Below are 25,737 nucleotides of genomic sequence, written 5' to 3' on the forward strand. Positions count from 1 at the left end.
CAATCATCCTTTCTTAGTCTTCCACCCTCTTGATAAGGCAGCTGTAACACACAGGTATAGAGCAGTGCCTCCTAACCCTTTTCACATCATGGCACACATGAAATGGTACTGTTGCTGCATTTAAATCTTGGCTTTCCTCCTCATCAATTATATACCTTCACCTCTATGTATCTGTTTCTTCCCATCTGAATGAAGGTAATAACAGTATCTATTCCACAGAGGAACTGTTAGATTCAATGAGGTATGAATTAAAGAGTTCTTGGATACTTGTACATCCATGTTCATAACACCATTATTCACAGTAGCCAAAAAGTAAAAACAACCCAAATGCTCATCAGCAGATGAATGGATAAACAAAAGGTGGTATATCCATACAGTGGAGTATTAGTCAGCCATAAAAAGGAATTAAATTCTGACATATGCTACAATGTGGTTAAACCTTGAAAGCATTATGCTAAGTGAAAGAAGCCAAACACAAATGGACAAATATCGTGTGATTCCACTTACATGAGGTACTTAGAATAGGCAAATTGGCAGAGACAGAAATTAGAATAGAGGTTACCAGGGGATGGAGAGGATGGAGGGATAGGAAGTTATTGTTTAACGAGTATAGAGTTTCTATTTGGGATGATGAAAAGTTCGAAAATGAATAATGGTGATGGTTGCACAACATTGTGAATATATTTAATGCCAATGAGTTGTATGCTTAAAAATGATTAAAATGGTAGTTTTACTTTATGTATTTTTTTTTACCACAATAAAAAAAAATCACCAAAAAAAGCATTGCAGCCACTCAGTGGAGAATGGACTGGAGGGAGCAGGAGCAGATGACAGGGGCAGTATATGGAGGAGATACCGTAGCAGCTCAAGCTAGAGGTGATAGTGGCTTCAGCAGGGTGATGTGGTGAGAGTGCCCTCACTGTATTTTCTGGAAGAGAGGTGAGAAGGAGGTGAGGATTAGAGGATTTTAAGGCAGAGAGTGCTCAAGGTGATTCTTATGAGTTGTCGTGGGCACAAACTGTGGCAGAAAGACAGGGCTAATATTTGCGTGTTTTCTGCTTGCTGGACACTATGCTAGTGCTTTATCTACTGCACCTCCTTTACGAGCCCTCTGTTCAGTACAGCAGCCACTATCCACAGGTGACTGCTGAACATCTGAAATGTGACTCATCAGAACTGAGATGTGCTACAAGTTTAAAATAAATACCAGTTTTGAAAGACTTAGTATAGAGAAAAGACTACAATTTCTTATATTGATTACATGTTGAAATGATAATATTTCAGATATATTAGATTAAATAAAATGTAGTATTGAAATTTACCCCAAAATTCTTAGATCAGTTTCTGGCACGTAGGAAGTGTTGATGTAAACTTTACCATTATTATCTGAAATATCTGATACTGTTGACTGCTCTTTCCTTTTTGAAACCCTCCTTTGGCATCCATGATATTACACTATTGTTATCTTCCTATTTTTCTGATTGTCCTGCCTTTGTTTTCTTTTTATTCCTCCTCTTTTCTCTAAACATGAGAATACCACAAGATTAAGGTTCACTAATCTGCCCTTCTTTTCTCCACACACTATCAATTACCCTTGTTGTTAAAATCTTAGATATGCAGGAACATAACTGGCTAGAAAAAACACTATGTAGCACATAGATCTGGTAACCGAGATTTTAATGCCATGATGTGCATCCAAGGAATAAAGATAAATACTTATCTACTGCATCATTTAAAAGATGGGATAAAACTAAAAACATGAGCTGCATAAGCAGTTTAGAAGACAAATTTGGCTTAGGTTGACAGTGACTTTGTAAGGCAGAGGGCTGGAGGGCAGGGGGAACATAAGATATTCCCTTTGATACCCAAGGACTTGGTCAATAGCCATAGAAAGTATCATTTATTCCATTTCAACTTTCTCCAGAATGTACATCCTCAGCCTCCTGACCTCTGCTCTGACACCCACAGCTGCCATTCCTACCTGGTGAATCTGCCTTATCTCCTTATACAATATATCTAAAACCAGCCTTTAATCTTTTGCCCATAAGCAACTCTCCCCATCTTCTTGTCTTTTTTTCTACTAACAGTGCTGTCATTCTCTCCACGCATCAGGTTCAAAGCCCTGAAATCATATCTGGCCTCTCCCTCTTACTATCCCTATATCTAATCCTTTACAATTTGTAGTCATTCTTCCTTGCATCACTTGCATTCTCCCTTTCTCTCCCTGTTCCCATTGCCTGCCACCACTTAAAACATTCCTTCTGGAAGTGCCTAGGTGGCTTAGTTGTTTAAGTGTCTGGCTCTTGATCTCAGCTCAGGTCTTGATCTCAGGGTTATGAGTTCAAGCCCTGCCTTGGGCTCCATGCTGGGCATGGAACCTACTATTAAAAAAAAAAAAAAAATCCCTCTAATCTTTGCTAGTAGTTTCCTGGTAGGCAACCCTGCCCTTGGTCTTCCTCTCTATTCCAGCCACCTTTAACAGTACAAATTAATCTTTCCTAAAATGTTATTTTCTTAGCTCACACTGTACTATACCATAATGAAAATCCTTCAGTAGCTTCCCATTACTCATGATAATGAAATCCATATCCCTCTCTCTGGCTTTTAAGGCCCCTCAAAATCTAGCTTCAACCCAACACCCTATTACCAAATATAACAAATATCCCAAATGAAATATTCACTTTTCTTATGATTCTCCTAAACACACCTCAGTGCCATGCCTCCCTTTGATGCAATGCTCTTTCCTGCTTTTCCCCTATGGCAATCTTAACCTTCAAGTCTCAGCTCAAGGACTTCTATCTTTGTGCAGCCTTTTCTGAGTTCTCAAACAGTAGGAGCCCTCTTACCTAGTTTACAGGTTTATCAAAAAGTCAGTTAATATAGAGAACTATAAACAAATGATTTACTTAAAGAACTCTTTAGCAAACCTAATATATGTGCTTCCAAAGCTGCCTTTAGCAAACTTAAAACATATAAACTTACAGGGGTGTCTGGCTGGTTCAGTTGGGAGAGTATGCAACTTTTGATCTCAGAGTCGTGAGTTTGAGCCTCATGTGTGGAGTAGTGTTTACTTAAAATTAAAAAAAAATTTTTTTTAAACCTATAAACTTCCATTTCATTTTTTTTTTAAGATTTTATTTATTTACTTGAGAGAAAGAGTGAGAGAGCACAAGTGACGGGGGTGGGGGGGTAGGGAGAAAGGAGGGACAGAGGGAGAGGGAGAAGCAGACTCTCCACTGAGCAGAGAGCCCAACATGGGACTCAATCCCAAGACCCTGAGATCATGACCTGAGCCGAAGGCAGACGCTTAACTGACTAAGCCACCCAGGGGCCCCATCATTTGTCTTTCTTTTTATGTAGGGCCAAAGCATTTGATATGAGGTTGGAACTCCTGATAGTACATCAGGCCACAACCATATTACATACTAGTTTCAGTTTCTTTAAAGTTGAGCATGAACTTAAAGATTCTTGCAAAGCAACTTGAGTGCAAAAATCAATCTAGTTTTAGTTTGTATGATCCTCCTGGCACCACCAAACTTTTGTGTTTGCCTCACCTACACATGCTTTAACAGAAGCTTCTAATGATTACTTTCTCTGCAATCTTACCAAAGCTTTCCACTTAGTTTTCATAGAAACAACTCTCATTCTTTCTCGTATTTCATTGTTTTATTTAATATGTAGAATTTCAATAACCAATACAACTGGTATAAAAAAAGTTTAGGAACACAACTGAGTTTTCATAAGCATGCAACATAGCTGGGTGGAATAGAAATACATCAATTTTTTAAAAAAATGTTCTTACTGAAATATAGATGACATATAATGTTGTATTAGTTTCAGGTGTACAATATAGTGATTCGACAATTCTGTACATTACTCGATGCTTACCTCGACTAGTGTAGTTACCATTTGTCACCATATGACGTTATTAACAATATTATTGACTAATTATGTCCAATCTTCAAAGCCTACCACTGATCCCTTACCTCTACAAACTCGATCATTTCATTTAAAAAATGAGAGGTGGCTCAGTTGGTTAAGCCTCCAACTCTTGATTTCGGCTCAGGTCATGATCTCAGGGTTGTGAGATTGAGCCCCACTCAAGCAAGCCCCACTGGAGCCCTGTCGAGCTCACAACAGGCTCTGTGCCGGGTGGGGAGCCTGCTTGAGATTATTTCTCCCTGTCCCTCTGCCCCTCCCCCACCTAAATAAAAGGGAAAATAAAGATCTTATTTGACATATCTTGTGATGGTTTTTATTTTTAATTACTGGGTATATTTTCCATCTTCTCCCCCCCCCTTTTTTTTTACATTTCTGATTCTATTTTTTTGTTGTTATTTACTTATTTTTTATTTTTTATTTTATTTTATTTTTTTTTTTTAAAGATTTTATTTACTTATCTGACAGAGATAGAGACAGCCAGCGAGAGAGGGAACACAAGAAGGGGGAGTGGGAGAGGAAGAAGCAGGCTCATAGCAGAGAAGCCTGATGTGGGGCTCGATCCCATAACGCCGGGATCACGCCCTGAGCCGAAGGCAGACTCTTAACCGCTGTGCCACTCAGGCGCCCCGTTATTTACTTATTTTTTAAATCGTATTTTTTCATCATAATAATTTAGTGTACTCTTTAATCCCCATTCCCTATTTTCCCCATCCCCCAACTTATTACCTTCCCTCTGGTAACTATCAGTTTGTTCTCTATAGGTAAGAGTTTGTTTCTTGGTTTCTCTCTCTTTTTTCCTTTGCTTATTTTGTTTCTTAAATTCCACATATGAGTGAAATTATATGGTATTTGTCTTCCTCTGACTGACTTATTTCCCTTAACGTAATACTCTCTAGCTCCATCCATGTTGTTGCAAATGGCAAGATTTCATTCCTTTTAATGGCTGAATAATATTCCATTGTGCCTATATACCGCATGTTCTTTATCCATTCATCTATCAATGGACACTTGGGCTGCTTTTGTAATTTGGTATTACAAATAATGCTGCAATAAACATGTGGGTGCATGATGCATTTTGAATTTGTGTTTTTGTTTTCTGTGTGAAAATACTTAGTAGTGTGATTACTGGATTGTAGGGTAGTTCTATGTTTAACTTTTTAAGGAACCTCTATACTGTTTTCCATACTGGCTGCACCAGCTTGCATTTCTCCAAAGAGCATAAGAGTTCCTATTTCTCCACATCCTCACCAACACTTTTTGTTTCACGTGTGTTTTATTTTAGCCATTTTGACGGGTGTGAGGTGATTTCTCCTTGAAGTTTTGATTTGCATTTCCCTGATGATCAGTGATGTTGAACATCTTTTCATTGTCTTTTGGCCATCTGTATGTCTTCTTTTGAGAAATGTCTGTTCATGTCTTCTGCCCATTTTTAAATTGGATTTTGCTTTTTAGGTATTGAGTTTTATAAGTTCTTTGTGTATTTTGGATACTAACCCTTTATGATATATCCTTTGCAAATATCTCCTCTCATTTAAGTAGGTTGCTTTTTTGTTCTGTTGATTCTTTCCTTTGCTGTGCAGAAACATTTTGTTCTGATGTAGTCCTGACAGTTTACTTCTGCTTTTATTTCCCTTGCCTCAGGAGACATATTTAAAAAAATCTTGCTACAGCCGATGTCAGAAAGATTACTGCCTATGCTCTCTTCATGATCCTTCCCTCTGTTATTTCAGGGCCAAGACCATGCTATAGCTGCATAATGCCATGAGCATAGCTTGTATCTAATGGATATTTAGTGATGTTCATTGGAAATCTGAGAAGGTTCTATTTACTGGGATGTGGAATTTATAGTAACGAACCACATTTTAGTATTTATTTTTTAAAAAATCTCTTTGGATAACAGGCTTCAGTAAGAAAAAATATAAAAGCAATTCAGCATTTATAGAGAACATATTTTTAGATAATTTGGCTACTAATATTAAACTAGTAACAATTTCGAAACTGAGATAATGACAAGGAGGAGCAGACCTGAGTTCAAATCATGACTTTGCTAATTTCTACTTCTGTCCTTAGATAGACTATATAATCTCTCTTACCTCTAGGTGTCCTACTACTAAAAATAGAGATTTTATTTGCTTTTCAGAACTGCTTTCACAGGAAGTAATATGAATTTTACTGTAGTACTGTATTTCTTTTTTGTTGTTGTTGTTAAGTTAGCCACTATACAGGTAGTAGTACTGTATTTCTGATAAAACACTTCAAGAAATAAACCTAGTCACAGTGCAAACCAAGATTTTGGTGCATTAGCACAATAAGATGTATCTGGAAAGCAGTATATATTATTAAACCAAAACCACTATTATACCAAATCTTTATTTATATATCGATCTATCTATCTGTACATGTGATATCTAAATAAGAACCTTCACTGATGTAATGTCACACAGGATTTTCTTTTTGGAATTTGCACGATTACTCATGGAGTATCCTTGAAAATGTGTAAAATTACAGTTCCTTCAATCACACAGTGTTGTCAGTCTTGACTCTGGCTGCATTTATGGGAACAAATATTATTCTGTATCACTTTTCATAAACCTGTTTTCATGTAAATTTAAAATATATAAATGGCCTTACGCAATGAAGTTGCACCTGAAGTTTGTCTACTTCTTTTCAGCGAATCTAGCCTGACTTTTCTTTGCCCAGACGCACAAATGTAAACCAATAAACCATCTGTACTGAAGCTGAAGTACGGTCCATTTTATAAAAATACTCAGACTTTGTTTTTTCTTTATAGCTGCCTCTCAGAAAAGAAGCTGTTATTCTTGCTAACAGCCTCAGTATGTGTGAGTGTCCCAGAATTGAATTTTTACAGCAAAAGTACAAAGATGAGAAGAAGAACTCTCTTGAGCATGAGCTCTTCAGGCATGGTAATATAAATACACAGAATTTCTGAACTTTTTAGTTCTAAGTCTTCATTGATTATTTTCATGACATTTTTAATACTTAGTTTTATCAATCAGGAAGATTTTCTAAAAACGATTTTACTTAGTATTTACCACTGTAGTGATATATGACTTTCTGATCTGTTACTTCAGTTAAGTTGTGAACAAATATTTGATGATTATTATGTCAACATTAGTAGGATGGGACTTATTTGTTACTCATATTTAAGCTAATTTATATGGAACAAGCAATTTTCACAGTCTGCTTTGTTCATTGGAGAGACAAGACGAGCCTAGGGTCCTCCTACTACACTGCCCTCTTAGCTCCTCTCTCTCCTTTTTTCATTAACTTGTGTCCTAAAAATAAATTCAATATATATGTATGTCACACACACACACACACACACACACACACACAGAGGCACACACTGCACCCCAAAGTCACAGGAAAGAGAAAAGAGAACCTAGCCCAATTATGCAATAATCTTCATACCAAGCACTCGGAAAGGCAGGCCTTATTTGTCCTTACTCATCGTAATAGAAGATAAGAAAACTTGGTTGTAAACCTAAAACTGGCTAAAGACAAACTGTGAAGTGTATAGATTGCTTTATAAATTGCCTCACAGAAGATAAACTTTTGGTACTTTCATTTATTCACAGTGATCAGTACTTTATTTGCATCTTGAATATATAGATAAATAAAAGCATATGAGCCAATCTGCAAGACAATTATAGGAGAGGTTCCCTGTTAACCACAGATCGGCGGAAAAAACCCGCTCATCAGGTCCTTTTGCCTCAACCTCCCACTGTTCATTCTTCAGTTCCACCAGTTATTATGGAATGCTTACTGCGTGTTAGGCTCCCAGTAAGTGATAGGGATACAGTCTATGCAAACTAGGCACAGTGCTCCTTTATGGTACTGACAAACATTAATAATCATACAAATAAATGTAAAATTACAATTTTCATAAGAGCTGTAAGATGAAATATTAGTGCATATGACCAAAGAATATATAAGCAGAACTGACCAGGTCAGGGAGTAAGGGACATCTATTCTTTGATCTCCACTATTCAACCTACTGATGACTGGGGAGTTAGAAATTTGGTTAACTTAAGTCTATAAGAGTAATATTCTAGGTTCCAGCAATAGTTCTGCTAAGATTATTCATGTTGAACTACATGTGTTTTGCAGTCTTTCATTCAGTTAATAATAATCAGAAAATCAAGCAGATTATTGAATCTAGAAAGAACTTGTTATTTGAAAAAACCTTTTGCTTCTTTTCTCTCATTCTCCTCTATTCCCATCTTAAGAAACACCTCATGATGTTTTTCTAGATCCTTTTAGATCCTCCTGAAATATGTTTCCCAAAACAATTAGGGTCTCTCAATTTGCATTTTATAACTCGTACGTAGTAAAAAAAAAAAAAGTCATCTAAATGTTTTATGCCTAGTGATTACAAGTTACTTTATAGGATTGACTCCTAGAGATCCTTAGGAATGAGTGAATCCAAAGATTCCTTAGGGATTGAAAGGGAAAAGAAATGTTTATCCATTCAGTAAACATGTATTGAGTGCCTCCTATGATTTAAGCTATGTGCTAGGTGCTGACGTTACAGAGATGAATTTTTACCCAGTTAGTAACAACAAAAAGTTTCTTACTTTAAATCACTTAATAAAAAACTTATTATTTTCTTTCCTTCTTCCTTTTCTGTAAAGCTTTGCTTGATATAATCACAGGAATCCTCTTTCATAATTATTTCATTTGGTCAACAAATATTTAGTGAGCTTCTGTTTTGCTATACAATGGCAAACAAGGTAGCCAGGATTTCTCCCCTTACACAACATATAGTCAGGTTTGGGACCATTAAGGAAAGTGATATGGGAAAGTTACCAAAATGAATTAGTGTTAAAATTATTTTTTATTCACATTTAGGCATCCTCCTCATTACAAAGGTCTTCCTTGGCCAGAGTGTTCAGGCTCGTGAACAGGACTCCATCAATCAAGCTAACTATCCAATGGTTAATTCAGTGTTCGTTCCTCGAAAATATATACTAAGTATGTCTGCCATAAAGAGAAATCTGCTTTAATTTTTCTGAATACAAAATGTTGGTGTTTAATACTAATGTGTAGAGTTTAACCTCTACCAACAAAGTTTGTAAACTTTTCTAAAAACTCCTTTGCTAGCTACTAATGAGTTTCTATTTTTCTGCTCCCCACTTCAATGACATTTATGTGTGTGTGTGTAGATTTTTATTTTGTAAATTTTCATTTTATATTTACACACTCACACATACTGTTATCTGTATTTCATATATATCATGTATATATACTATAGATTATGTGTTTCATATATTATATGTATATTATATACATATATTACATAATACATATATATTTTATGTATTTCATGTATAATATATATTTCATGTTTAGACTGTATATTTCATGTATATTATATGTACTTCAAAAGATGAAAAACCCACAGACTTTTAATAACAAAGGTTTTTGAGTAATACATTTGTCAAAAATATATGGCCACACATTGAACAGAAAAATGGAAAAGTATGAAAAGGAAAAGGACTTGAATAAAATTAAACCCTACTAGTCTACATAGTGAAAGGGTGACTAGTAAGTATTTCTAGAATTAAGAAACTGTCTAGGAGGGGTGGAAAAATATAAGAAATAAAACACTTTTAATAACATGGTAGTTGGAACTGAGTTTATTGTTCATTAATCTGTGTAATAATGAAAAAAGTACATTATATTTCATTTTGAAGAGAATTTTTCTTGTTTTTTATTTTACTGTAGATTCTATCATGGGACAAAGAAACTGTGATTGCAGCATTCGGCAGTGCAAGTGGTTTGTCTTTGATCACGACCTTGTTTTGCCAGAATACATTGTTGAATTTGAGTATATTACAGTGGTATGGATGTATTTTTAACACTGGAATTCCTTAAATAAGAACAGAACAGTAATTTGAAGTCTAATAATGTAATATCAAGTTTATACTTAAACATATATATTTATACATAAACATATATACATTGGTTATTCAGTGAAGGGTTTAATTTTCAAAACAAATCATTATGGCACCTAAATATTTTTATATGCACATATATACTTCCTGAGTAATATATGGCTGTAATCTCACTGAAAAAGATTCAAACTACATTGAAGAAAACATAATAAACATGAAAATCTGATTTCACTTTAACGCCAGCACCACTCCCTTTCATAAAGAAATCTGTTAACAGCTTTATGGGTTTGCTTTCAATCTTTTTTTCTATGTATTTACATATAAAACAACATATACCTTCTATTACATAGTAGAATCAAGACCTAAGTATTTTGTGATGTTTTTTGCCCTTAACAATATGTTTTGGACATATTTCCACTTCAGTGCATATAGGTCTATACTTAATTCTTTTGGTGGCTGCATACCATCCAGTAATACCCTGATTTATTTGACTATCCTCTGTGGATGAAACATATAGGTTGTTTCCAGTGTTCTTACTATTTAAAACACTGCTTCAGTGAACATTATTATAGCTGCATCTTCATACAAATACAGAAGTTTCTCTGCAGAATAGATTTGTAGAAGAATTGTCAGAGATATACACATATTAAAGATATATACATATTAAAGAGATATACACATATTAAATTTTGGTAGATTTTGCCAGTACTCTCTACAAAGGCTTGGCCATTCTACAAATTTCCAACAGTATGTGACCATGCTTGTTTCTTTGTATCTTTACCAAAATAAGATATTATCAATCTTTTACATTTCCACTCTGATGGGCAAGAAAAAGATACCTTATTCTTTCATATGCTTATGGATTATTTAGGAATTTTCAGTGGGAAGGGATGAACACATTTATTCTTAGCCCACAATTTTAATCTATTCTCATTGATTTCCTAATGTGATTCTAATCATCATAGGCATTACTATATAACTGAAAAAAGAGCTAATTCATCTTTGTTACATAGCTAGTTTCTTGTTCAAAATGATAAATACAACAACCAAATTTTCAATATTTTAAATAAATTTTTTAGGTCAAGGCTCACTCTTTATTTTCTTCATTCAACAATGTTATTCTAGAAGAAAGCAAAAAAAACTCAGAAGGATCAGTATTGTCCCAGGATTTGAAATTTGATGATGAAGTTATAAAAATGGATCCCAGGATCAAGCCCAGGCCAAAACTTATTAGTTTGGATGATAAAACAATACTTTCTCTTGCCAAGACTAGTATTTACAGTCATATTGTGGTGAGTATTATAAGGAATAAAATTTGGAATTTGGACCTTGAATTTGGAATCATAATCTATCATATGAAGTCTAAGAATACTAAAGCACCTATCTGGTGATGCCAGCCATTAGGCTGCCAAGTTAAAAATGCCTCAACCTTTCCTACTTTGTGGACTAGATCAGTGTTGTCTGGTGGTAATATAATATGAACCATACATGTAATTTAAAATTTTCTACGAGCCATGTTAAGAATTTTTTAATTAAGAGGTAAGATTAATTTTAATTAATCCAATATATCTAAAATATTATCATTTCAATATTTAATCAATATGAAGAGTCATTAATAACAGATAGATTCAACTAAGTCTTTCATGTCTGGGGTCTATTTGCGGTCTACAGCGCTTTCAACTAGCAACATGTTGCTAGTGACTGCCGTACAAGACAGTATGGGCCTAGAGGGTGGCCTTCTAGTTTACAAGGTATTTTGTTCCTGAATAACAAATGACCTCTCTTAAATGATGAAGTTTCAAATCAGTTTCCAGGATTAATCAACACAATATCGGAGCTTTATCTATATAAAATTAATCGATAGAATTTGAGTTACTACTGAAGCAGCTTACTTTCACTGAGGCAGTTCTATTGAGATAGTAAGCCTACCTCTGTACCTTGACTTTCAGATCTGTTCATTTCCAATCTGCTACCATTCTATCTGAACTATCATTAGCCCTGACCTAGACTACTGCCATGGCCTTCTGACAGGGCTCCCTGCACTCTACAATTGCAACACTGCACAACTCCAGGAGGTGCAATTCACATTATATACTATTAATGTATTCTTTGGGTGCCATTCATTATAGAACTGAATATAACTCAATATGGGGGTTAGGGGGTGCCTCCTAGAGCTGTGCAACAGAGGTCCTGTCCTGCTTTCACTTTGAGCCCCCAACTCATTCTCCATGTTAAAGCTAGAGCAATCTTTTCAGAATGCAAATCTGATCATGATATCCCTGTCACCCCTCACCACTCCTACTTGAAAACCTCAATGATTTTCCATTGTTTTAAAAATAAAACCCAAGTCCTTAATATGGCCTATAAGATTTTGCATGGCCTGGTTCCTGGCCTACCTTTCCAGACTTTTTTCATATTACCCTCTCTTTAGCTCTCTGTGCTCAGCCTCCTTCCTATTTCTTAAATGCATTCTGCCTGCAGCCAACACAGAACCTCTGCACTTGCTAGTCCTCTGCATGGAATGTTCTCCCCTGACCCCCTTCTCCTAGTTAATTCCCACACACCTTTTAGATCTATACTGAAGCATTCAAGTTTTCTCTTACCTCTGAGTGTAGGACAGATTCCTTTGTTATATGCTCTGTATCCTTTCTAGACTGTAAAATCCCACAGGGGCAGAGGCTATGGCTGTTCTTCGATATGTGTATCCTCAGTATCAGGGCAACAATATAAGATGGTGCGGTGTGCATGGCACAAGAGGGCCATATCCAAGGGATACCCTTTAAATCATAGACCAGTATATTTGCTACAATTTTCTAACAATTCTTCATAAAATTTCTTGTACTAATAAAATGGGCATATTGAGACAATTTTCTAAAAGCTGGGAGGAAAAGGTGTCTTGAGGAAAGGATGGATGCCGCTTTCTAATATACTTGTAAACACCACATAGACTAGCATCGGCTCTGCCATTTTCTAGCACAATACCTGGCACACATGAGATACTCATTATAAAAACAATACCTTTACAAAGACCAACTGGTTCTTACAGAGGAAGTGGGTTTGCCTGCACCTGCAGAACTGGCAAGCAAGTAGGTATTTGCTTGATACACTGGTAAGAATATTTGAGAAGACAAGTTATTCTCATAGGACATTGTCTTTCTATGTGTGTACTGAAAGTTGAGATAAATACTCAGAAATGATTTTTATCTTGAAAGTCAATTACATTGCTCCAATGTGACATTTCCAGATCGCTTGTTTATGATGACAGTCTTTTTCAAGTGACTGTGGGAAACCAAAAGAAAGCAAAAATATTTTTTAAAATAATCAGTGTGGTCAGTAATTTTGAGTCTGCTTCTGAAAATATTTAGAAAACATCTCTTTTCAAGTTGTTTATGGGATTGCTTTTGTCCAACTACATCATCACCATCCACTAAATAAATCTTCAAGTCTAGGAGATTAAGTTTTGACCTTAGCCAGTTATTATTAGAAAGGAAGGAAAGTTTCATAATGTGATGACAGTATCACCATCTGCATCATAAAGATGCAGTATAGTGATTACAGGAGCAATCTTTGAGCTGACAGTACGGAGAAATTATTGTTTCTGTGCTATAATGTCAAGATTTCATATTTGAGTAATACATTTTTGATAATAAAGCTTTAGTAATGAAAGGCTTAATAAATGCATGAGTTCTGACTGGACTGAGCTTCTAGAACATATATTTCTATAGATTTAAAGGGATTAAATAAAAGTTAAAAAAACAGCAATAGTAAAAAAAAAAAAGTAGGTCCTTTTTATTATCTTTGATTTGTAAGATAAAAAACAGTGAGGAGAATAAGACTTCAGAATACCCTGGCTTGCTCGTGACTTCCACCTGACTGCCTTAATTTGATCAATACCCACAGCATAAGAATGAAAGAACCTCTCATCCTAAATTTGCCTATATGGCTTAAAAGCCAGAAAAACCTTCTAACTCTTCTAGTAGAAATGCTAGATATTTCAACAAGAATGTTTAGACATCACACCCTTTATTCCCCTTCCTTTGTGCCATTACAAAGTTCAGGATACATACCTCTTATCTTCTTTTCAGTCTTCCCCACTAGATGGAGTTTTTTGAAGACATCCATAAAAATAAATAAAATATACAGAAATAAAGGTGGGAGGAGGGTGGGGGGGATGGGTGAAATAGGTGAAGGGGATTAAGAGTACACTTATTGTGATGAGCACTGAGCAATGTATAGAATTGTTGAATCATATTATACACCTGAAACTAATACAACACTGTATGTTAACTTTACTTGAACAGAAAAATAGAGTTGTTCGTTGCATGTCTGGCTTTTGCAATGATTTATTCATCTAGCATTTACTGAGCATTTGCTGTGTTTTAGGCCATGAGGTAAGTATTGGGAGTTCAAAGTGAATTTTCCCTGTCTCGAGGACATTTTAGTGGAGGAGAAAGGTATGTAGACAACATAGGAAGCTTGGAGTTGCTGGGAGAACGCCACAGAAAGAGATAACTTTGTGCAGATTCTGAAGAATATGAGAAATTTAGTTGTTTACATCTTCCAGGCAGAGGAAATACACTATCTAGAAGCGCCTGGTTTTGGAAAGATCCTAGTGTTAGCAGGGAACATACTGTGACTATGAACACAGGGTGTGTACTGGTGGAAGGTGAAGGTGTAGGCTGGAATACAAGGAAGACACGTGAGGCTGTGATTGGAAGAGTAGGAGGTTATATCAAATAGGATGGATTGTTGAAGGCAAATTTTAAATTTTAGATTTTCTTTAAGGAATGGGTTCTGTGTTTTTAAAGACCCTCATTTTGGCAACTTGTGGATTAGATTTAACTAAAGTCAGACTAATGGTATGGATATCCGTTGAAAACTATTGCAGTAGTCCAAAGGACAAATAATTGTCTGAACTAAGGTACTTGTAGTGGTGATGGTATGGAACGGTTGGTTTGAGAAACATCTCTAGATCAAATGTATATGGAAAAGAGGTAAAGGGGATGGTAAACAATATCTTTCGATAGATAGTGAAACTCTTAATCAGGACTGAAAACACAGACTGCCAGGCAGATATATAGGAAAAATGATGAATTCAGTTTAGACATGTTAAGCGTAAAGTACCTGTAGAATCTATCATGGATGATACCAGTGTGTGATCTGTAGAATAAACTATTCTCCCTAATTTCATCCTTCTTAACAATTTGAACCAAATTTTGACAACTACTCAATATTTAGATGTTTCTCTTGCCAGGAATTTATGTTATGTCCACAGTATAATAGGATATAAGATGGTGGTGGTGAGTGAAGTGAATTGGGAAGTAGACACTTGATTTTATCATAAAACCCATTTGTTGTGAATATTGAGGTCAATTATATTAATACATTTTCTTGTGCCATGACTTAGGATGTATACTATGCATGAATGTAATCTTCACTTGATATCATTCACAATGGTGTAGTCTAAAGACAGAAAAATATGTTGTCATCAGGGTATCCCCTAAATATACAACTGTATTAACATTCCTTTTTATTGAATGCAGAATCAAATGGACAGGGAAAATTTAGGCCAAATTCTGATATGGAAGCACTCTCCTACCTCCTTCTTTGAGTGTCTGTCCTCCTGCTTTAACACCCTCATCCTCTGTTCCTTAGTCCAGTGCCCTCATACAGTTTTCTGCAGTCAAGATGTAGCCCTGCCATCTTCTTTCCTGTGAGGTATCCTCGCCAATACCCCAAATCTTTAGGGCCTACATGTTCACTGGCTAGCTTTAGAAATAGGTATGCCTCAATAAATGTCTTAACAATATATTTAACTATTTTCTAAAAAGAATTTCTAGACCGAGTGGAAAACCAAATTAATCAAGAACAGGGTCCAATAATGCTATTATAAACTCTACCTTTTAAAATCATGCATTAGATTTGTTTCTTATTGGCTCTCTCTTAGTGTTATTTAAATAACTATGATGTAGAATATAATGTCTTATTTTTTATTTACATTTCATTCTATTTCAGAGTCTGAATCTCCATGGAAACAGCCTGAGTAAATTGAGAGATCTCTCCAAGTTAACAGGACTTCGAAAACTTAATATCAGCTTTAATGAATTTACTTGTTTAGATGATGTATACCACCTGGTAAGAACTGTCTTTTTTAAATTATTTAAGTAAAAGAATTTAATAGACAAATTATTTTTGTAATGAAGACCTCAAATATACCATATTCAAGATTATACACCTCAAATTAGGAACAAAACAAAACATGGTATGTTACTTTGTCTAAAATAGGTCTTAGAGGGCGCCTGAGTGGCTCAGTCAGTTAAGTATCTGCCTTTGGCTCAGGTCATGATCTTGGGTCCGGGACTGAGTACCACATCGGGCTCCCCGCTCAGCAGGGAAGTCTGCTTCTCCCTCTGCCTGTCGCTCCCCCAACCTGCTTGTGCTCTCTCTCTAATAAATAAAAAATCTTCAAAAAAAATTAAAAAATGAAATAAAATAGGTCTTAGATTCAGATTCCATTTGCAAACCAAATATACACGTGTGGTCATATCTGATTTCTAACTACTTTAAAGTAAATTTATTAAATTTTGTTTTTAAAATGTTCTTTGGAAATTGTCATTTCCACTTTCTTCTGCTCTTGTTTTCTCATTCTTATTTTTCTCCTTGTGAGTCCTTACTTCTTCATTTTCTGGTTCACCACTTCATATCTAAGGCTGTCAGTTCTCTTCCCATTTGTTCATTATTCCTGTTATTTCTCTTTCTTTCTGCCTTGTCCTTTCTACCTGAATGTCACATGTGTGGATCTTGCTTAACTTGTGTTTGCCCTCTCATAGATCATGGGACAAACAGAGTAATGCACCATGTACACATAGCTAAGCATCTTATCTGGCTTTTGTTTTCTTTGTTATATATCATATAACAAAAATAATTGCATATGTGGCCCCAGAACTCCAACGCAGCATCCCCTGTTTCCATGGGTCCCAAGTCACTGGCCTAACTTTTCAGAACATATCATCCTCAGCTCTTATTCATTCCCTTCCCCCTTTCAACCATATCAAAGCTCTTGCATTGCTGCTTCTCCCACTGTGTCGGGAGCTGTTGCTTTCCTTACTGACCTTAAGTTTTAGTATTAAACCTCCACCCTTATTTCTTTTAGTAAGCCAAAGTCCTTTTGTTTTTTTAAAAGATGTATTTATTTATTTGAGAAAGAGAGAGAGAGAGTGGCGGGGAGGAACAGAGGGAGAGGGAGAGAGAAACTCAAGCCACTCAGGGGCCCCAAGCTGAAGTCCTTTTTAATAGAATCCCTGGTAGTCTGGGTTTGATATGCAGTTTGAGGAAAGAAGGTAATTTAATAGAGGTCCCAAAACTATATGTAAATTGTTGGCATATTTTTTTCTGATGATTTGCCAGTGGTTCCAGAGGTTATGACAGTAATAATTTTGCTTATGCACAAAATTTAAAGAGTAAACTCTTGGGGTGTGTGGGTGGTACGGTCAGTTAAGCATCCAACTCTTGATTTCAGCTCAGGTCATGATTTCAGGATGGTGGGATCAAGCCCTGCATTGGGCTCCTTGCTCAGCAGGGGTCTGCTTGAGTTTCTCTCTCTCACCCTCCCCTCTACCACCCTCCGCCCCCCACTCTGCACTCTCTCTCTCTCTAAAATAAATAAATCCTTTTTTTAGAAAAAAAAAGTAAACTCTTAAGTCATGCAAGGCACTTATAGTGCTTTAGATAGAGCTTTTAGATGGCTTAGCCAGCTGCCCAGCATGTATTTTGCAGTATAGTTGTGCTTGCCTTAGAAAAATTTCTATCACAGCCTACTTATTGGATTGATATTACTTTGGCCATTTTACAGACAAGAGAACTGGACATATTTTATGCCCGAGTGGTATTTTCAAATTTTAAGATTGGCAAAGGTTGCTAGATATGAACCTCTCAAACATCAAGTATCTGATGTATAAATGTGTCTTGAAAAATGACTATAGGGATGTTAGGGGTGATCAGACAGAGGAGATACTCTACATGTATATTTTCACCTTTTTATTGTAAAATAAAACACAGATACAGAAAACTACATACTACGAGCATGTGGTTCCATAAATTATTATGAGGTGAATGTGCTTATTACTGACACCCAGGTCAAGAAATAGAACTTTGTAACCTACAACATAAGCCTCTTCTATATATTCCCCATCCCTTCAAGAAATCATTATCCTGACCTCTATAGTAATCCTCTCCCTGCTTTTCCCCCACAGTTCCATCATCCAAATGTGCATCCCCACCTAGCACAATAGTTTGGTTTTGCCATTCTAAAAATTGTTTAAGTCTCTTTTAATTTATAGTTTTCCCTTCTCTTCCCTTCTGTCCCCTTCCACTCTCCATAGTTTATCTGTAGAAATATTTTGACCTTCCAATCCCAAAAGTGTCCCACAGGCTAGACCCTGCTGATTTGCTTATGATATAACCCTACATGCCCTCCACCCTCCATATTTTCTGCAAATTGACAACCAGATCCAGAGATTGGATCAGGCTCTGGTTCCACTCCTCTGGCAAGACTGTAGGAAGCAGATGATATCTGGCAGACTCACTTTTCTGATGCCAGTAGCCATTATTAATGCCTATATCCATTAATTCATCAGTGATTTGGAATATTTTTGCATAGACATTTCCCTTTATCTGTTACTTGGTTATCAGTAGTCCCAGTCATGTAGAAAATGCAGAATAGGGGCGGCTGGCTGGCCCAAGTCGGTAGAGCCTGCGACTCTTGATCTTGCGGTTGTGAGTGTAAGCCCCATGTTTCGTGCAGGGATTACTTTCAAAAAAAGAAAATGCAGAATAGATGCTTATTTGTCTTTATTTACCAATTTTGAAGATAGTGAATTGGTTCCTTGTGTTTTCTCAAAGATGAGCAATACCTTTTTTGTTTTAATATCATTAGGAATGCAGGGACTTAAACATATTCGATGAGAGCCCATCCACTGCAATTACCATGACTGAAGCTCAAATGGTCTCATCCTTAGCCAATGGGAGCATCTTAAAATTTGCTTCTTTTGCCATGACCCTAGCGGTCTCTGATAAGCTTCTTTACCACCTGGTATAAGAGATGTTCCACATACATTTTCTGTGTTTTCTGTTGTAGACATGGGACTTCTTCAAGGAGCTCTAGTTTCTTTTATTTTTTTAAAAGATTTTATTTATTTATTTATTTGAGAGAGAAAGAGCGAGCACGAGCGGAGGAAGGAGCAGGGTGGGACGAGAGGGAGAAAATCTCTGGCAGGCTCGGTGCTGAGCAAGTAGCCCAATGCAGGGCTTGATTCCACGACCCTGAGACCATGACCTGAGCCAAAACCAAAAGTCCACCACTAAACTGACTGAGCCACCCAGGCGCCCTGAGCCTTAATATTTCTTAGAGAAGAGTGGTATGTCAGGGTTGGTCTTTGTTTCTAGGTCTTTCCATTGGACAGATTTGTTGTGGGGAAGGGGTGTGTGTGTGTGTGAGAGACTGTAATATGTATGTATAACTAAAACTAACTTCATAAATTTATATTAGTATTTCCAATTCAGATTCAAGACTGAAAATCTTTTAGCTTAACCTTTTCTGTTACTTACATCTATATCTTTTTTTCTCTCATGCCAAGAATCTTGATTCTCAAGGATACAAAGTAATAGCATCGGAATATTTAATAATTGCTCATTGTTTAATCCCCTATTACACACACAGCGGGCTCAGAATGACAGCACTAATACTCTCATCAATATGGTTACTAGAAAGATGTTTTTTATTTTGTATATGTTTTTTCCATTATTCCTTATTTAAAAAAATAATTAAAATTATCATTCCCTTTATACTTTGTCAGAGCATGTAGCCTTGCACTCTGTATACTCTCCCTTTTAGTTCATTGGTAACTGTATATTTAATTCTTGTCACCAGATTGGTATCTCTGTAAATATTTTGATTGTCTGAAAAATATTCTATTATAGATTCCTCAGGAAGGGCTTATGGGAACAATATCCCTTCCATTACTGCGTGTGGATAATAGTTTTTCTACATCCTTTATACATGAACAGCAGTTTTGCTAGATATAAAATCCTTAACTCACAATTTATTTCCCTGGGCATCTTCAATGCTATTTTATTTTCTTCTGACATAAAGTGTTGCTGTACAAAAGTCTGATGAGAACGTATAATTTTTTCCCCTTAAGTTACATGTTTTTTTTTCTTTTAGATGGCCAAAAAACATTTTTAGTTTTCTTCAAAGTCTAGTAATTTTACTAGAATATGTCTTGACATTGGTTGCCTGGGCCAATATTTTGGATCCACAGTATGTTTTTCCAAAATGCAGATTAAAATGATTTTTTTCTTTCTTTTCTTTATTTTTTTAAGTTTTTTCTTTTAAGATTTTATTTATTTGAGAGAGAGAGCATGAGAGAGCATCAGCAGGGGGGAGGAGCAGAAAGAGAGGGAGCGGGAGAAGCAGGCTCCCCACTGAGCGGGGAGCCCGATTGGGGCTCTATCCCAGGACCCCAGGATCATGACCCAAGTTGAAGGCAGATGCCTAACCAACTGAGCCACCCAAGTGCCCCTTTCTTTTCTTTTTTCAAACTGGAAGTTTTTAGCCATTTTTCTGTTTCCTTGCTTTAGTTTTTTTCAGGGACTCACAATATTCATACAGTGAATCTTTATCTATCTTCACTATTTGTCACTTTCTCTTGAGTCCTTTTTATCTATTAAAATTTTTTTTATTAAGTTCAATTAGCCAACATATAGTACATCATTAGGTTTTGATACAGTGTTCAATGATTCATTAGTTGCATATAACACCCAGTGCTCATCAGATCATGTGTCCTCCTTAATGCCCATCACCCAGTTACCCCCCCCCCCACCTTCTGCAACCCTCAATTTGTTTCCCGGAGTCCAGAGCCTCTCATGGTTTTTCTCCCTCTCCGATTTCTTCTTATTCAGTTTTCCCTCCCTTCCCTTATGGTCCTCTGTGCTACTCCTTATATTCCACATATAAGTGAAACCATATGATAATTGTCTTTCTCTGATTAACTTATTTTGCTCAGCATAATACCCTCCAGTTCCATCCACGTTGATGCAAATGGTGGGTATTCATCCTTTCTGATGTCTGAGTAATATTCCATTGTATATATGAACCATATCTTCTTTATCCAGTCATCTGTTGGAGGACATCTCTGCTTCTTCCACAGTTTGGCTATTGTGGACATTGCTGCTATGAACATTAGGGTGCCTGTGTCCTTTTGGATCACTACATTTGTATCTTTGGGGTAAATACCCAGTAGTGCAATTGCTGTATTATAGAGAAGTTCTATTTTTAACATCCTGAGGCACCTGCATACTGTTTTTCAGAGTGGCCGTACCAGCCTGCATTCCCACCAGCAGTGTAAGAGGTTCCCCTTTCTCCACATCCTCCCGAACATTTGTTGTTCCCTGTCTTGTTAATTGTTGCCATTCTAACTGGTGTAAGGTGATATTTCATGGGGTTTATAATTTTCAATTGATTTGCTTTTTACAGTTCTTCCTTTTTTTAATGACTTCTGTGTCTTTTAAAGCATTATCTACTGTGTTTACTTGTTTTTGTGTTTGACTATTTAGACTTTGCTTCTGAAATGTTTTTATTTTATTTAAAATTCTTTTATGGGTTCTTTGACTTCACTCTTAAGTTTTTCTAATCCAGATTTATGTTGTTATTTTATATTTTGTATCATTCTTAACATCTTTTTGCTCGTTTTAAAATAGTAAGTTAACAGTCATAAGTTTCTGAGCATATCTTTCTGGTGTACTTTTATTGCCTACAGCCTTGTCCCTTTCTCTCTCTCTCTCTCCACACCCCCACCTCCCTTCCTCTCCCTCCCGTTCCTGCTCTAGCTCTCCTAGAGTTGTCTGGGATTTGATCGCAATACTTTTCCTGTTGCTCATTTTTTAAAAATTAGTTTTGTTTTTAACTTTGAAAATGAAGCGGGGCTTGGGAAAGCTTTCCTACCTTCAGAGATCTCCCTCTTCTGTTGTTTATATGTGCTTTAAAAAAATTGTAGTGTTTACTTTCTGAGATTTCCTGACTCTGTTCCCTTCTTCTATCTTCTCCCTCTCTTATTTATTATTTATTTATTTATTTATTTATTTATTTATTTATTTATTGCCTTTTTTGTCCTTATCCTGTTTCATTTTTTACTTAGCCTCGACAGTTTCTTCGTTGGGAAGGATTTTGTTCTAGAAGTAGCCCTGGTGGGGCAGTTTTAAGCTTCATAAGTGCTAGACTGCTCCCGCTGCCTTAGACCTTTCTCTGATGGGTCCCGTGCACTCATCTGGTATTGAAGAGGGCAAAACTCCTCCTAGCTGTACTCAAATTTGTTCTCATACTTTCCAGTAAACATGGGCTGTTTGTGGGCTCCGTTATTCTCAGGTCCATCAGATACTGCCCTGATGCTTCCTTCTTCCTCTTACATAGATATGGATACCATGTAGGTCTTGTGGTTGTTGGTGATTTATCCTTACAACTTCTTTGGGGGCTTGGAACTACCTTGTCATATAGTTTTGTTATAAATGTTGTCCATACAATTTGGGTTTTATCAATTTATTCTGTTATCTTGTGAGGATTCAGAGAGATTGAAAACTTATGCTGCTTCCGTCTCTTTATTCTCTAGTGGTGTGCTTTGTATGTGTATTTAATATGAATTATGTTTATCCTAGCATTACAAAAGGTTATGATCTAGTTTAATCACTCACCTGTCATTCCTATTGGCTTCTACATTTTTTAAGTTGCCTTTGAGATATCTCGTTTTTATTATCATTTTCCTTAAGCATGTCTCTAACATGGAGAGTTTCCCTACCCTTTTTGCAAGCTTGAAGTTGCTTCTATTAGGTTGCAGAAAGTAAATGTATTGTTCTTAAGTGTTCATCATCCTGGCCTTGCCTTTTAAATCAAAATACCCAACCTAACACTGTTTATGTAATGGAAGACTTAGGCTTCATTAATGCTGGGGAAAATATATACACTACATGGTTTTTTAAAGGTCTAAACAAGACATCCATACAAGATAATTTAAAAAGTCCTAAGCTGCAAGTTTATCATTCACTCACCTGAACTGTCAGGAAAAGAGAGTATCTAAGAGAAAGGAACAGGAAGAGATTTTTTCCTCTGAAAACAGCTCCACCACCGTCAGAATTGCCCAGGGAAAGACAAATATGTACGGCTATTTGCAGTCTTAATCTAGATTATGTGCCTAATTTTTTATTGAGACAGTACTTCCATCTGATCTTTTCCAATGAAAAATTTATTGCTAACGTGTTCCTGATGTCTAGAGAAAGCTAATTTATATTTAGAGAATGAACCATTTTCCCTAAGAATTTTTAAAAGAGGTGTTGTGGGTTTTAATCTTTGTAAGTTGGCTGTACTGTACTGTAATTTAAGAAAGACAAACTGAAGCACAAGAAATATTAAGAAAGAAACCCCTGCTACAAAACTGAAAATACTGTTCCATGCATATCTGTGTCATAGAGTCTGTTTATATCTCAGGAATATAACAATGAAGATCCCATCCCTGTTTTCAAGGAAAGAAGGCAGTTATCTTTTTATGATGTATGGTTCCCAAATGCAGTCTGCATTCCAATGCCAGAATGTGGGACAAGTTTTTACCACTGTATGATGAAAACTGGGAGAAGACAGGCCATGTAGTAAATTTTCATAAAGCCAAATTGATTTCATTTAAAAGACTGTTCTAAGATTATGTCCTTAATACTATCAAATATCCTTTTGTTCAAGAAATTATGACAGCAAATGATTGTATGTTAGTTTGTTTTACTATGTTTGCTTATGAGAATAAAAAGTCAGTAATGCTATTTGGTTTCCAGGAATTTTTTTAAAGATTTTAATGATCTGAAGCAAAGAAAAAGATTTTAATGATCTGTATATTCAACTCCTGCAACCTGAACCACTATAATAAGTGCTTTTCCAAGACTATGAACTATAGCAGTGACGAATTCTATGCTGAATTCAAATAAGTGTTTGAATTACCTATAAAGAAATCAAGTTCACTTTTAATCTGTAGTAATACCTTTTATTTTTTAAAAATGTTGCAAAATATCTTCTTAAAGTTCTCTTTATCTCTTCTTTGTTCTATGTCTGAATTACTATATACCTTAAAAGAAAATTTTATTTGCAACAAATAGAAGTAACAAATTAAGTCTTAAAGACTTCTTACAAATAATTAGATGAAGATCTGAATAGATAAATGGCTAAAGACAAGAAACACAATAAACAAAAAAGAAATTTTAAAATGGCTAATACAAAACACATGGAAAAATGTTCAATTTCACTGGTAATAAGCAATGTAAATTAAAATAAAGCAGGTGAACTGGTAGGTATTTAAGAAAATGAGCATTCCCATATTCTACTGTTGGAAGAAAAAATTGGTACAAACTTCCTTGAAAATTATTTAGCAGCATTTATCAAAAATCTTAACAATATAGGGGTGCCTGGGTGGCTCAGCTGGTTGAGCATCCAACTCTTGTTCTTGGCTCATGGTCATGCATTTGAGCCCTGTGTTAGGCTCCCCACGAGGCGTGGAGCCTACTTTAAAAAAAAAAAAAGTTAAAAAAAATCTTAACAATATAGAAATCCTTAAAACTAATAATCCCATTTCTAAAAATCTTGTCTGAAAAAATATCAGAGTCTCAGTTAAAGTATCATGATCATGGATGTTTGTTTCAGTGTTGCCAACAATGAGAAGCCACATAATTGTTCATAGTAAAACGTTTAAAATAATCCTAAAGATTCACTTATTGTAATATTATACAATCATGAAAAACCATTTTGAAGAATATTTAATGATGTGTGAACATTAAAGGTATACAAATTTCTATATAATACAATCTTTTATATAAGAAAAATAAGTGTGCATATAATTAAAAAACAATGTTTTCAGTGGTTCCTTCTGAGCAATAGAATTATATGTGCTTTCTATTTTTCTTTTAATTTATTTACTACATTTCCCAAATTTCCAACATAGACCATCCATGAGTAATGATTTTTAAGTTATTAAAAGTCATGTACTTTTAAAAATGAGAATTATAGAATAGGTTTAATTTCTACCTGTGAAAATGACCTTTTTTTAGCCAGGCTGTGGGTTCAGTGGTATAAACCAGAAGTCCAGATAGTAAGAATTGTAATTCCTTGTTTCTTGGGGACAGACTGTCTTGTCAGTTACTCTTTGCCTTCTTTTCTATGAAAACAAACACTGTCTCTCCACGTTACAAGGGTGAAGTGAGAATTAAGAGAGGTCTAAAAATAAAATACCTGTAGCTCTCTGGGAGAATACATATGTTGATACCATAATTGCAATATATCTACCGTGTAGGCTCTCTGTAAGAACCACCAAAAAGCATATAAAGTACTTAGTGAACCATAGAGAAAACTCTGTAAATACAAGCTGTGATCCTTTTTAGAACCACTTCTATCTGTATGTGTTACAGTATAACCTTGAATATTTGGATGCAAGCCATAACCATGTGATAACCCTGGAGGGATTTAGAGGTCTGATGAAACTGAAGCACTTAGACTTGAGCTGGAATCAACTGAAAAAATCTGGTGATGAAATAAATATGCTATGCAAACATACCACAAACCTTCTTACTCTTGATATTAGGCATAATCCGTGGCAAAAGGTAGGCTGCAGATGTGCTTATAGAAAAGCAAATGATCATTTTTATTTCAAAGCCTACTATTTTTATTTCTCACTACTATTCAGTAGTAGCCAGAAATAGACAAACTATCTTTGTTTTACTAGAATTCCCTTTAAGTATTTCATAAGTTGAATTTAGTGTAATGTAGTGATCAAATGAATCAAATGTTACTAAAAGA

The 25,737-nt window shown here is 35.7% G+C and overlaps 1 protein-coding gene across 1 annotated transcript in view; it reads left to right on the top strand.

Annotated features, from left to right (window-relative positions):
- The window catches only part of LRRC9 (leucine rich repeat containing 9), a 111,736-nt gene that overhangs the window by 36,549 nt on the left and 49,450 nt on the right, over positions 1-25,737 (top strand). Inside the window, exons 13-18 of the mRNA XM_045810407.2 lie at positions 6,734-6,866; positions 8,815-8,937; positions 9,691-9,806; positions 10,940-11,152; positions 15,876-15,995; positions 25,350-25,541. Of these exons, the coding sequence (XP_045666363.2) occupies positions 6,734-6,866; positions 8,815-8,937; positions 9,691-9,806; positions 10,940-11,152; positions 15,876-15,995; positions 25,350-25,541 (897 nt within the window). The remainder of the gene's footprint in view (positions 1-6,733; positions 6,867-8,814; positions 8,938-9,690; positions 9,807-10,939; positions 11,153-15,875; positions 15,996-25,349; positions 25,542-25,737) is intronic.

Source organism: Ursus americanus, chromosome 26 (assembly GCF_024610735.1).
Source record: "Ursus americanus isolate L20-20 chromosome 26, mUrsAme1.1.p, whole genome shotgun sequence".
NCBI classification, from domain to species: Eukaryota; Metazoa; Chordata; class Mammalia; order Carnivora; family Ursidae; genus Ursus; species Ursus americanus.